Here is a 13919-nt window from a genome sequence, read left to right as displayed (position 1 = left end):
GATTTCTGATAAAAATACTCATTTGAGAATTTTACACTTGAATATAAAGTCTGTGTATAGACCTATGCTTATGGACCCAAATGAATCCCTGGATTAATGTAGATTCTTTTTCGAGCCTATACCTTCTACAGGGGGTCCACAGGTAAGGGATTACCTATAAGAAGTTTCTAATCTTAACTTTCTCTCCACTGTTGATCTTATGCTTATTGAAATCCATACTACCCGTCCCCCTCCCCCCAATTGATTCATCTTGGTCTTCTACCAGGAATGCATGCATATTAGAAGGTTAAGTACACGGTCTGTTTGCAACATTTGAAACATCTAGGCTAGTATGTGAACCTGAAAACAGATAAAAGATCCAGTGAGTAGCATGAAAGTTGTCATGTCTTACTTTCCGAATATGTCAGCTGTATCTGAGGAAGCTACAGATGAGGAAACCACATTTGTGCCTACTGTGAAAGAATCAGGTGTTCTATAACATCAAAGCTGCATGTTGTAGCTCCACTCAGATGTTCCCTGCATGAAAGAAGTGTCCCTAATCATTTGAAAGACTATGCTAGATAGTGCTGAAATCTTTTCTTTGGAAAGGAGAACACACTCTGTTTTCACTTAAGGCCCAGCAGTGTAAATAAATAATCTTTCTAGTAAAAGTGCACTGAAAACTTTATATGGAATCTATTTTAATCATCTTTTTGGCACACTGTCTCTCCCATTTCCACCTCAGCCCATTCAGTGACGTCCTCAGCTGGCTTATTTGTTCAATTCAGTTCCTGGCACAAGAAGACAACAAGAGGGAGATGCAAGTGCTGGAATCAGTGCCTGCCATCCTGGGGAGTTTAAGAGTTTTTCTTATACTCCCAGTAGGAATAAACAGACAAGGAAACCATTTTCTTTTACATATAAAACAGAATGGTACCCTCACTTCCTTTATGTCACCCACCCCACTAATGTGATTTATAGCTCTTTTCCCTTATCTGTATTTTCTGGGGATGAGACTTTCAAAACTTGACAGATTATAAAAAATGAAACATCACCAAACATCTGTAAAACACAAACAGTGCATCAGTTCTTCTCTTTGCGACACTTCCCACTACTGTTGCTTCCAAAAAGGTTGTCATATAGTCTGGTAAATTTAGATTATCCAGTACTGCCTCCTCAAGTCTGTTTCTTGTTTTATGGTCCTTATTAGCTTACTTCATCACGTAACCTGCCCCAAATTCATGATTTTACACTTTGTAATGAAAATATTAACATTGTACAACTGTAATTCAGCTGATTCTTACCTCTATTTTGTTAATTGCTGCTTCTGGGGGTTCTTCAGAAGAAACAGGAAGCTCACATGGTAGTAAAATCTCTCTTGCTGCCACAGGCTTTAACAGGAGAGTCAAAGAACTGGATGGAAGTATAACATAATAAGCAGAGACAGCAACATTCCAGCTGGGACCTATAGTCTGGGGTTCACAACGAGCTAACAGCATACACTCTCTTTTCTACAAATAATAACAATAAATAAGAAATATAATATTGGAATATATAATTAAACTTACTACAGGAAAACAATAGCTATGCACTTATCATTACAATAGATCCTTATTGTCCCTCTCTCTCTCTCGATAAAGAAGTTATGTACTCACTATAATGTTCCATCTGTGTTGTCCATTTTAATTTCTCCTCGACATATGGGCTCGGTTCCGATCACTGGAACTGACTCGGCTGTTACTACAGCTCATGGTAGCCAAAATCTCTTGAGCCTGACCGCGACCCACAATGCTCCTCTCCCAATTACCTTACATCAAGTTTGCAGAAAGACAGTCAGAGTGAAAAAAAATCAAAAACCTTTGTAGAGTCCATACCTGGAACCATATAACAAAATCTCTATTGAGATATATCCATTACCCATGCCATCAAAAAGCAATAACCGGCAATCCACAAGCCCCAATGACACATTAACTACCAAAAATAAAAAACATCCGGACAACGTAGTTAGCCGCTTCACTTTTAACCAAATGACTAAGCGCTTAATACTAAAACAAAACATACATTCTCATCAATCAAGTAATCACACTTAAAATGATCACATAACATCACATTCCCTCTAACTTAATGTGTTACTAAATGTTCAATGCCCAATTTTTATTCACTACCTATTCGACTGTAAAAAAATATATATAAAAATATATAAAAAATATATTTTACAATATATATTTAGTAACACATTAAGTAAGAGGAATGTGAAATTATGATGCCATTTTAAGTGGGATTACTTGATTGGTGAGAATGTACGTTTTGTTTTAGTATTTAAACAGCATCATTATTCATTCCAAATGATTCTATAGAAGCCATTGTGTGTTTTGGCAAAAACACTTAGTTGTTTGGTTGTTTTAAATAAAGTGAAGTGTCTGACTACATGTCTGGATATTTTTTATTTTTTTGGTAGTTAACATTCCATCAAAAACTTCAAGGGCAGGGGGAAGGAGGGAGGGGAGTTGAAGATAAATGAAAATGGATTACACAGATGGAAGGTTATGGGGAGTACATAATTTCTTTATCTGATATTGTCAATGCTCATTTTATCCTCAACATATGGGACAGAGTCCCCAGCTACCTTAGACCTTAGGAGGACTAAAGAAAGGATATTCCTGTGCACCATTGAACCAAATGATGCTCTTCCTCTGAAGATCAGATCCAGTTTGTAATGAGTAATAAAGGTATTAGGAGAAGACAATGTTACAGCACAAATGTCATCCGAAGAAGATCTAGATTAAAAAAAAACTGCTGAAGTAGCCACAACACTTGTAGAATGTGCCTTTACAGACCTAGGCAATTTAATTTTCTTTTTATAACAGATAAAAGAAATGCAATCTTTGAGCCATCTGGCTAGCGTCACTTTGCTCACTGGTTGGCCAAGTCTTGTAGATGAAAATGACACAAATAATTGATCTAATTTTCTTAAATTCTTAGTTCTGTGTAGGTAGAAACATAACTGTGAACAGATAATAAATGTAAGCAGTATTCGGCTTTATTAGCAAAGTTAGGAAAATTACTGGTAAATTAATAGTCTGATTGATAGCCTCTGACACTATCTTAGGCAAAAAGGAAAGATTGATTCTCAGTGAAACTCTGTCTTATAGGAAAATCAGTAAAGGAGGGATACATGATAAGGCTTGTAATTCAGAAGTTTTCCAGGCTAAAAAACTTTAGATCACATTCAGCTGATGGTATCAAAGGAAGGTTGAACAATAGTTTGTAACACTAAGTTCAGATCCCAAGGTGGGACAGGATATTTATAAGGGTGTTTTAGCAAGAGTGTTCCTTTTAAGAAGGCTTTGCATAGCTTATGACAGGCCAATGAGTATCCTTCAACCCCATTATAAAAGTAGAAATAGTTGCTAATTGAACTTTTATGGTAGAATGGGAAGCACCTGCCATGAAAAGTGAAGCTAGAAATTCCAGGATTGGAATGGGTGTTGAAAAAGGATCAATATTGTTATCATGAGCCGAAAGGGTAAACTTCTTCCATTTACTAGCACAGAGTTTGTGGGTAGCTGGCTTATGAGAGGCCAAAAGCATATGGCATACCAGAGAAGAAAGTGAAGGTAGCCTGGTTATTAATGGAACTGGAGAAACCAAGCTGTCAGCTTGACATTCATAATATTTGTATGGCGTAATCCTCTGGATGGGGCAAAAGATCTGGAGCTGAGTCCAGAATCCAAAGCTGTTGAATCAAGTAAGGCCAAAGAAAGGGGAACTATATCTGTCGATGCCAATAAGGTGCAATGAGGATAACTTTGCTCTTCAGCCTGATTGCTTTCTGTAGGAATTTTGGAATTAGAGGGAGTGGGGGAAAGGCATGCAGCAGTTCAGAGGGCCAAGTGTGTAGAAGAGTATCTCTCGGTGACTCCCCTGATGGGGGGATCAGGGCAAAGCAGTTGCTGCACTTGTGGTTTAGAGATGAGGCAAAAATATTGCAGCAAGGCTGGCTCAACTGATGGAAAATATTTTCCATTATGTTTGGACTGAGAGACCACTTGTGAGGTATTAGAATACATCTGCACAGTTTGCTATCAGACTGGAGCTCCCTAGAATATGCATTGCTATCAGAAAGTGGTTGGAAAAGATTGCCCACTACCACACTCTGAATGCTTCTCAACATAGGGGAATAAGACCTGGCTCCTCTCTGTCTGTTGATGTAACAAACTACTGACATAGTGTCTACCTGGATTGTAACTGTCCCCAAAGGAAGAGCAATTTGAAGGCTTGCAACTCTAAAAGCACTGCCCTTAGCTCCAGGACACTGATATGCAAGTTGGCCTCTGTGGGGGATCAAGTACCTGCGACAGTCTTGTCCAGATAATGACCTCCCCCACCCCATCTGGGAGGTGTCTGTGGTCTTCAGTTAATTACTCTATCGGGGAGTCAATGTGCCTCCTTTTGCATGCCTTCTTCCAGGAGACTTCCTCTACAGGGTAATCAGAGGAAGTATCAGAAGAAGGGGATCCCTCCTGGGCAGGTAGATCCTGCAGACTCCTCAAGATGAGCTGACTCAGGACAGAATGAGTAGGCTCAAGATCCTGACCAAATGAGGGTATGAGGGTAGGCTGCACGACATGAGATGATGGTTTTCCACCATTGGAGAAAATCCTTTCCACTACTTGGAAGGCCAGTGGAGGGCCATTGCCCTCTCTGCCTCCCTTGGAGCCAAAGCAATGAATGGCAGACAGCCAGGAGTCACACTGGAGCCATGTCCTCCAGAGGAAACCCTCTACTGGGTGACAAAGGAGGTCTTGTTTGGGTTCCAGAATCCATGGAGGACATTTCAGATGAGACCAGAGGAAGGAGAACCAAACCTGACAAGGCCAATAGGGGGCAATGAGGGTTACCGAGGACTTCAGATGCTTTGCTTTCTGGAGAACTTTGGGATCAAGGGTAGAAGGGATAAGCACAGAGGAGACCAGGGGGCCAATTGTGGACCAGAGCATTCCTTGGAGACTCCCCAAGAAGGGGAATCAGAGTGAAATAGTTGCTGCACTTGTTCTTCTGGGGGGATGCAAATAGGTTGCAGCAAGGTTGGCCCCAGTGGATGAAGATCAAGTCCACTACTGATTGATTGAGGGACCACTTGTAAGGGGTCAGAATGAACCTGCTAAGCTTGTCTGCTAAGATGTTGGATTTTCGTGGTATGTGAGTTGCAAGCAGAAAATGGTCCAAAGACATCGCCCATTCCCAAACACTCATGTCTTCTCTGCACAGCGGGTAACAGCAGGTTCCTCCTTGTTTTCTGATATACCACACCACTGACATGTTGTCTGTGTGAATCACAGTCATTCCTAGAGGGAAAACATTTTGAAAGGCTTACAAGGTGAGGAGGAGGACTGCTCTCATCTCCAGAACACTGATATGTAGCCTGGTCTCCATGTGTGACTACATGCCTTAGACCATATTTCCCTTGAAATGCCCCCCCACCCCAACTGGGAAGCGTTCATGGTCACCGTGGCTGAGGAGGAAGGAAGGAGGAATGGTCTGCCTATTATCAGGTTGTCCAAGAGCAACCACCATTGTACAAACCAAAGTCAGCTTGATAGGAACAGATGGAGGCTGGTAGAGTACAGACCATTGAACAGCCAGGGTCCATTGAAGGACACACATAAAATACTTTGAAAGAGGGACTAATAGGATGGCAGCCACCATAGATCTTACAGCCTAAAGTATCAGCCCTACCGGTGGGGAAGCTTGGCTTAAGACAGCTCTGAGATCATCTCTGACGTTCTGAATGCAATGAGGTGGAAGAACCGCAATCTGCTTCACTGTGTTCAAGGCAGCTTCAATGAATTCTAAACTCTGCATAGGAGATGGGTTTGAATATGTCAGATTTATAGTGATCCCCAGATGATTTGCAAGGTTAAAGAAATAATCCCTGGCCTGGAGTAGTTGATGCCTGGTTGGGGCAGTAAATGGCCAGTCTTCCAGATATGGAAACACCTGGAATCTGTGCAGCCTCAGACGAGCTGCGACTACTGCCATGCATTTGGTAAACACTTAGGGAGCTGTGGTGAGTCCAAAGGGCAGAGCTTTGAATGGAAAATGACTGGCTCTTAGCCAGAAGCACAGATGACATCTGGAGCATCTGTCTACTTTGATGTGATAGTATGCATCCTTTAAGTCCACTGAGAACATCCAGTCATCCTTCCGCAGCAGAGGTAGAATGGACTGAACCATCACCATTTGGAACTTCACCTTCTTTACAAGCAAATTTAATTTGCTTATATCCAAAATGGATCGCGGGTCCCTGGTTTTCTTTGGCATTAAAAAGAAGCAAGAGTAAGTTCTGTATCCTCTTTGTTAAGTCGGGGCCTCTTGGATGACTCTTTTTTGCAGTAGATTTAGAATTTCTGCTACTGCAAACTCTCTCTGACTGGGTGAGATGAGGAGTCTCTTTGACCTCTCTGGAGGACAAAGGAAAAAGGGGATAAAATAACCTCTAGATGTAATCTTTGGCATCCTCTTGTTTTGCGTTATATTGGTCCACGCAGTAGGGTGCAGACAAAAGAGACCCCTGACTACCTCAAGAGATGAACAGTAAGGCAGCACTTCAGAAGCATTGATAGGGTCTATCAGAGAAAGGTTCCCTAAAGCCCTGATTCTTTGGACCCCCTCTGCCCCTGGGGCAGTGTCTCCCATTGAAACTTCATTGTCTATGTTAATCTTGGAAAGAACCCTGAGATTTTCAGAACCAGGTTTTTTTTCCACTGCGCTGGTTTCTAGAAAAGGTACGCTGAGGAGTTGAGAACTTGACCCTGATGGCAAATAAGGTCTTCCTTCTTGCTTACTGTGGTTTAGGGTCTCTGATCAATGGACCAAAAAGCAAGTATCCATAAATGGGGCGTTGACAAAGGACGTCTTAAAAGGTTCCACGAAATCACAAAGCCTCATCCAGGTGTGTCTCCGAATAACAATGCCTGAGCTGGCTGCCCATGTGGCACCCTCTGTGGAATGGGAAATCAGCCTCATGGAAGAATTGAATGAAGATGAAAAAGTTGTCAGTCGGGGAGACATTTTTGAAAACCTCTGCAGACATGATCTCTGCTAAAGAGTCTGACAGTTCCTTCATCAGTTCCCTCTGCAATCGAGTAGATAGCTGCTCCAGTTAGTTCAACACTCTCAAGGAGAAAGTGGCCAAGGTGTAAATGAGCCTGTCCATCACTTTGGACTCCCTGTTTGGCGGATGGACATTGGAGGTCTGTTCAGTATGCTCCTTTTTGGTAGCTGCTCCCACAACCATGGCATCAACTAGAGTACCCTTGGTCCAATATGGTCTGTCCTTAGTGGAGATAAAAATTTGTTCAGGTGCTTAGGAATAAGTTCAATAGAGTCTGTCTCCACTGGGGGAACCACCCCGGATATAGATGGACCTGTCCCGAAAGCCTCTAGAAACACAGACTCCTCTGAGGATGGAGGTTGGGCTGAACAGCCACCTCTATGCCTCAGGATCTCTAAGATGTCATCAAAGGAGACGTCCTCTGGTGGTGATCTGGAGGATCTTTCCCCTTCATTGAAGTCTGTGTCCTTGGTGACAGACTCCAAGAGGGAGTCAATGTGCCTCATTTCGCACATCCTCTTCATAGGTTCATAGGTTAGTAGTGCGCTGACTGCCTTTGTGGGCCACTTTAAGCCTAGCCAGTTACCCCATGTAAGAATCAAACCCTGCACCTTATGTCTGTAAGGCAAACACCTTAGCCATTATGTCAACCTCCCACCTCTTATGAGGGATCTCCTCTGTGGGATGTTCAGGGGAGGTCTTGGAAGAGGAGGGGTCTCCCTCTGGGAGAAGTATTTAGAAGCTAGTTTGGACAGGCTAACTCTGTACAAGTATGACAGACTCAAGTCTCTGAGCCCAGGGAAGTAGAAAGGAGTGGTTGTAGCAGAAAGGCACTAGATCCCTATGGCTAGAGAAGGCCCTTTCTACAACTTGGAATGCCAAGGGGTCTGGTGAATCCCTCCCCAGTTCCACTGGAGCTGACGCTAATGAAAAAGAGAGGACAGGGATCCCTGAGCTCTGGGTTCCAGGTAGAATCAGACCCGAACTGTCCAGCGCTGAAGGGAGGAGACAGCTCTGACATAATGGAGCTGAACCACTCTCCCCAGATCTAATCGGGACATCCCAGATCTGAGACTCGCTGCGATCTGAAGACAATGGAGCTGAGGAGGTCAAGGCAATGGTCGCAGTGGAGGAAGGAAAGCTCCTCATACTCTACCCCAGATCTCCTGGTTGGCTACAATCCTGAGACTTTGATACCAAGTGATGGATCGGCAAAGGAGACTGAGCTTAGAGGGAAACACTCACAGAACTCAGAGGGGATGGAGCGGAAAAAAGCCCAGCTGGATCTGAGTCTTGAGAATCTTCCTAATCATCTTGTCCACATTGGCCTCTGAAAGCCTTCTAGAAGACCTGGATGATGCCACTGATGTAGGCCTGGAGTGCCTAGCAGGAGTCTGCTGCAGCCCGATGGAAGGGGCTGACTCAATGTCCAGCACTGGCGTGAGATCCCTAGCTGTAGGACCCATAGACCTAAGATCCGAGATGGCAGGAGCAGCTTCTGCATAACTTGAAATTAGGTAAGAACCAGATGGATCTGAAGAGTGCTTTGGATCCGCTGGAGCAGACATGGGCCAAGGATCCAAACTCGTCGGAACTGAAGGCCTCTGAACCTTGGAAGGTGGCTCCGAAGATGCCCTCAAAGACTTATGAGGGCACGTCTTAGAGTCAGAGGACCATGCCACACTCTTTATGGGGGTTTGAGTCCCTGGAGAGGAACTAGAAGCAGGCAAAAGACCCTTTAAAATCAGTGTGTTTCTGTGGTTGAATATAGCCCTGGGACTGAAGCTCCCACAAACAGACCAGGCCAACCACAGATACTTCTGAACCAAACAATAGACACACAAGGAATGGGCATCGGAATGCGGGAACTTACTGCCACATTCTGAGCACCTTTTAAAGCCATAGAGTTCCTCTGCCATAGTATCACTATCACACAACACCACAACACAAGAAAAGCACTGCAAGACAAAACAACTTCTGATCCAGAAAAAATCCAGAGACCAATGGCACATAACCAATAACTACTCAACTAACTAAATAACTAAACTACAACTACTTTTTTATTTTTTTATTTTTTACAGCAACAAGAGAGAAAGGGGAAAACCAACTGCCTAATGGCTACCACTAGAAAAATGCACCAAAGGCAAGGAACAAACTGCCATTCAAGAAGAAAGGTAGGATACACACACACACAATAATGGAAGGGGAGGAAATACAAGGTAGTATAATGTAAGAGAAGAAAAAGCACTTATCTGAGAAAAACACCAATAATTCTATGCAAACTTGTTTGAGCCTCAGCGACCACATATGACATTGCCGGTGGCAAACGAGATCGGAGGGAGTTAGTTGGGGGGGGGGGGTGATACATTGTAGGAAGTGGGAGGAGCCTGAGACTTGGATGATAGTCTGAAGAAATGTGGTTGAATCGAATATGAGGGTCAGATCCGTAACCCATCAGTGAAGAGGAATGAAAGAGGCAACATCAGATATTGTTACTCCTGGGACTGTCTTCACAATAATTTGTTTTATTTTGCTGTTCTTGGTATAGCTGCGAAATGTATAACTGCATCTGCATCTGCAGTGCTCTATAATTATTAGTATGTAATTTATGCACTTAAAAAGAGCTACATTTGTTAACTGTTGGCTATGACTGATATACTATGCCTACTAAGGAACTAAATTCATTAAATGTTGGTTATAAATGATATATTAAGCCTGATTTGACTTCTTACTATGAATACCTGCCTGTTGATCTGTATTTACACCATGGACCGGATTGAAAATTGCTTGTGTTTAGGCTTACTAGGTACTTGTGGTTAAGTATAGGTAAAATGGTTGCCAATGATTTTAAAACAACAGTCTGTGCTAAGCACAAACAGCTTGCAAATCAGTTTAAGCTGTTTGTGTTTGTGGCTAGTGTACAGAACCATCAAATAAAGTGATACAGGAATGGGAAACCAAAGCTGAACCAGCCAAAAATCTGACTGAGAGAACCACATTTTTTCTTTTGAGAACTTGCCCCCTGCTCACCTTGGCCAGGTGGGCCATTCATTTGCCTTTCATCACAGCTGAAAACATACCAAGGGTGGGCATTATTTAGACAGCTATCAGTGGTCTTACTTTACTGGCCATACCCACATGGCATATACCCAATAATACACTCCAGGCTTCAGCGATCAAAGGGCATCATAAAAGGAGCATCACTCAAGTCCACAGGTGACCTGACTCCTCAAGAATTCCCTACTCTTCCAGGAGCCAGCATTCCCATGTGGTCTACTGTCTCCAGTGGCAGTGCTACCAGTGGAATCTGGAACCTGGGTATACACATCTGCACACTGTCTTGAAGACGGGTGGTCCAGCAATGCCACATCATTGCTCCTTTCCCCTGCTAGTTCCAGCATGAGGCTGAGTTACTAATTTAACTCATATCACCAATGCTGCTGGTTGGAGAGCACCACAAAATGCACAAGAATGCAGAACAGACACTGCTGAAGCAGGCCAGAGCAGCTACAGTAAGCTGCAGCACTTACCTTCTATGCATAGTTTAGTCTCATTTTTTTACCAGGCCATACTCTATGCTTCTCAAACATATCTGCCCACAGTCTGACAGCACTGACACGTGACAGGATGACAGACACAGTGCATATGAAATTGCCTTGTAGCTTAGCATAGTTCAGTGAACGCAATTTAAAGTCTGATAGATGCCATGTCAATCTGCCTGGCAGACATTTTGAATACAATGTTATATTTTGAGTGTGCTGAATTTCAGACATTAGTTTGTATAATTCTGCAACTGTTTTGTGTCTGATTTTTTTATTTTACTTATTTGTTGGTTGGGTAAGCCCACTGAACACAACTGTTACTTTTTAGGGGTGACCCAGGAACACTGTGTGGTTAAGTGACTTGCTCAGTCACAAGACTCTTGGCTGGGGTGCCTTCTGTGTGGAGTCTGCATGTCCTCCCTAAATCCGTGTTGGTTTCCTCCAGGTATTCCGGTGTCCTCCCACATTCCAAAGACATGTGTCTGGAGCATTTCTTTCCTGGCCTCCACTGAAAATAGGCTCTGTCCTAGCTGGACTTTTCCAATCAACAAATGTTAAATTAAATAAATAAAATAAATAAATAAATACATAAAATGAAGGTGGAAAGAGTCAAACCCTGTACCCTGGACACAGGTAACAGCTCAGAACTTTAGTCTTCAGCAGTGTGAGACCACTTTTGTTTGGGTCACAATTGATAAGGGAATGCTTTGGATTAGCTCTTGTATCCTATGAACAACAATAAATAAATAAATAATAAAATTTATCTGATATTGTTATGTGAGACACAGCTACCAATGCCATTTTATGTGAGACACAGCTACCAATGCCATTATAAATGTTGATGGCTTGGTTTTGTTCTGCATCAACATGACAGACACTGGTACCACAGATGTTACAGAAGTGTATTACAGAAAAAAAGAATGTGAAAGAAGAAACACTTCAGAGATTACACATGAGTGGGAAGCATTTGGAGCAGCTGAATGAATAAATGAATATGCCTACCAATGCTGATGTAACAATATAATGCTTGGTTCACACAAATGCAGTCTAACCTCAGGGAAAATGTAAGGCAAATCTAGTGAGATACCAGCAATTGCGACTAGTGACTATATTAAGCAGCCTGTATCAGGTACTCATACAGATAACCATCTTATGTACATGAACAAATGTCAGCTGACATCACCTGCCCACTGAGTATATGTAGAAAAGAAATGATCCTGGAGATAACGGAAGTCTGGCCAGTATCAAAAAAACTACAAATTATACCTGAAAACCAAAGACTTGGTACCTGCAATTGGGATGTCAGTGACAACTGAAGAAACAAATGTCAGCAGAAGAGAAATATCAGCCACACAAAGAAAGAATAGTCCACGGTCCAATGTTTGTGCCATAATGCTCAGGACCCAAATGGTTTGGGGTTTTCAGCTAGGCTTGTTAGGGGCCTAGTGGCCGTTAGCCTAGTAAGAACCTATGACCCTATGAACCAAAGCCTGGTTGCACAATTTATGCATACAATGCAAAGGCCCTGGGAAATCCAAAGCAAAAATCAGGTACAGAACCATCTTTTAAGTTAGTTGAGGAATCATTACCAGTTTTCTAGTGCTACCTACTGTGTTTTGCTGAATGATTCCTTTCTTTCACTGGTGTTCCGTGTTTGTTCTCATAGGTTCATGGGTGTTTGCTAGGCTAACAACCACAAGGGCCTTTTTAAGCCTAGCCATGCATCCCAAATCTCTGACAAGTTCTGATACCCTTGATGAGTGTAAGCAGGGGTTTGGGAGATGAAACATTTACAAACAAGGGCCTGGGAAACGAACCATTTACAGGTTGCCTGTGTCCATTAGAGACGTAGGTGCCAAACCAGGGATGAATTTCCTGTTTCCCATGCAATTGCCAGGTTGCACTTGAATTGGGTTAGGGAGGAGCTCTGTTTCACATGGATGGGGACCCTGTTCCATAAACAGGGTAGTCTCTGGGATACATACCTGTCTCTCCAACAGGTTCTATTTATGTCACAGGCATGGTTTAAGTCAGTCTTTAGAATGGGTAATTCTGGTGCTATTTGTTTTGTGGATATGCAGGAGGTCCATTCGAGTGGGGTCTGACAATGCCCTGTAAGCCAGGTATAGCTCTCCCCTTAAAAGCCTGTAGGAGACAGAATACAGGGATAGGGCCTTGAAGAGGTCTGCCTAGGACATTTTACTTATGCCCTGTATTCGTTTAGTGAGGAACCTCTGTAGACATTCCAGTTGTTGGATATGCCTGGTTAGGTACGTACCAAATGGGGCACTGTACTCAATGACAGGTCTGATAAATGCCAAATACAGTGGAACAATGACTTCCTTAGACTTAGATGCCATACCTTTGTTAATAAGTTGCGCAGCATATAATGACTTCCTCACTACTGTGGTCACATGATGGTAAAAGGATAGATTACTATCTATGTCTGTCCCCAAGTCCCTGACTACTGGGTCAGCTCTAAGGGGTGTGTTGTCTATATGATAGTTACTAGGTTTGGATGACTTCTCAAAGGATACTATTATGCATTTCTTGGCATTTAGTTTTAGCCCATGACTCTGACACCAGTTGTTTGTCTGTGTCAGCCCATCCTGGAGAACATTTATGTCAATGTGGGATTCAATGATAGCTCCTAATTTGCAGTCATGTGCAAACTTAGTCAGCCAGTGACATTGGCCTTGGCTTCAAAGAAGTAAATGCCAAAAAGAAGCAGTCCAAGGACTGATCCCTGAGGGACTCCACTTGTGACTTGCCTCTTTGTAGAGGTGGCCTCCCCAATTCTAACTTCCTGGGTCCTGTCTGTGAGCCAGTTGGCTATTCACCAAGTGACATATGAGTTTGTACCTAACCTCGAGTTTGTCAACAATGCCCGAGTGGGGTATTGTGTCAAATGCCTTGGCCAGGTCAAGGTAGGCAGTGTGAACAGTATTTCCCTCATCCATTGCTTTGGTTACCTTCTCAAAGTAGTCCACCAAGTTAAGTAGGCATGATCTGCCCTTGATGAAACAAAACTGGGTTGGGTCCAGTGTCTGGAGGTTTACTATCTCTATTGATCATTTTCATGACAATTCTTTCCATGGCTTTACGTATAAAACTAATGAGACTTATGGGTCTGTAGTTTCCAGGGTCTGTAGATGGCCAACCTTTGTGCAGAGGGATGACTGTTGCTGTTCTCCATTCATGAGGCACAAAGCCTATTTGGAGGCTACAGTTAAATAGTACTTCCAGAGGCTCTGATAGGTCATGTTTCATGCTATTTAGAA

At 42.9% G+C, this 13919-nt stretch overlaps 1 protein-coding gene across 1 annotated transcript in view; it reads right to left on the bottom strand.

The window, feature by feature from the left end:
* The window catches only part of LOC122795687 (meiosis 1 associated protein), a 1351776-nt gene that overhangs the window by 325878 nt on the left and 1011979 nt on the right, over window positions 1-13919 (bottom strand). The window contains exon 8 of the mRNA XM_044063982.1: window positions 1284-1490. Within this exon, the coding sequence (XP_043919917.1) occupies window positions 1284-1490 (207 nt within the window). The remainder of the gene's footprint in view (window positions 1-1283; window positions 1491-13919) is intronic.

The sequence above is a fragment of the Protopterus annectens genome, chromosome 2.part2 (genome assembly GCF_019279795.1).
Source record: "Protopterus annectens isolate FY-2018-M chromosome 2.part2, PAN1.0, whole genome shotgun sequence".
NCBI lineage: Eukaryota > Metazoa > Chordata > Ceratodontiformes > Protopteridae > Protopterus > Protopterus annectens.
Note: the sequence above shows the minus strand (reverse complement) of the source record. Positions and strands in the feature narration are given on the sequence as shown.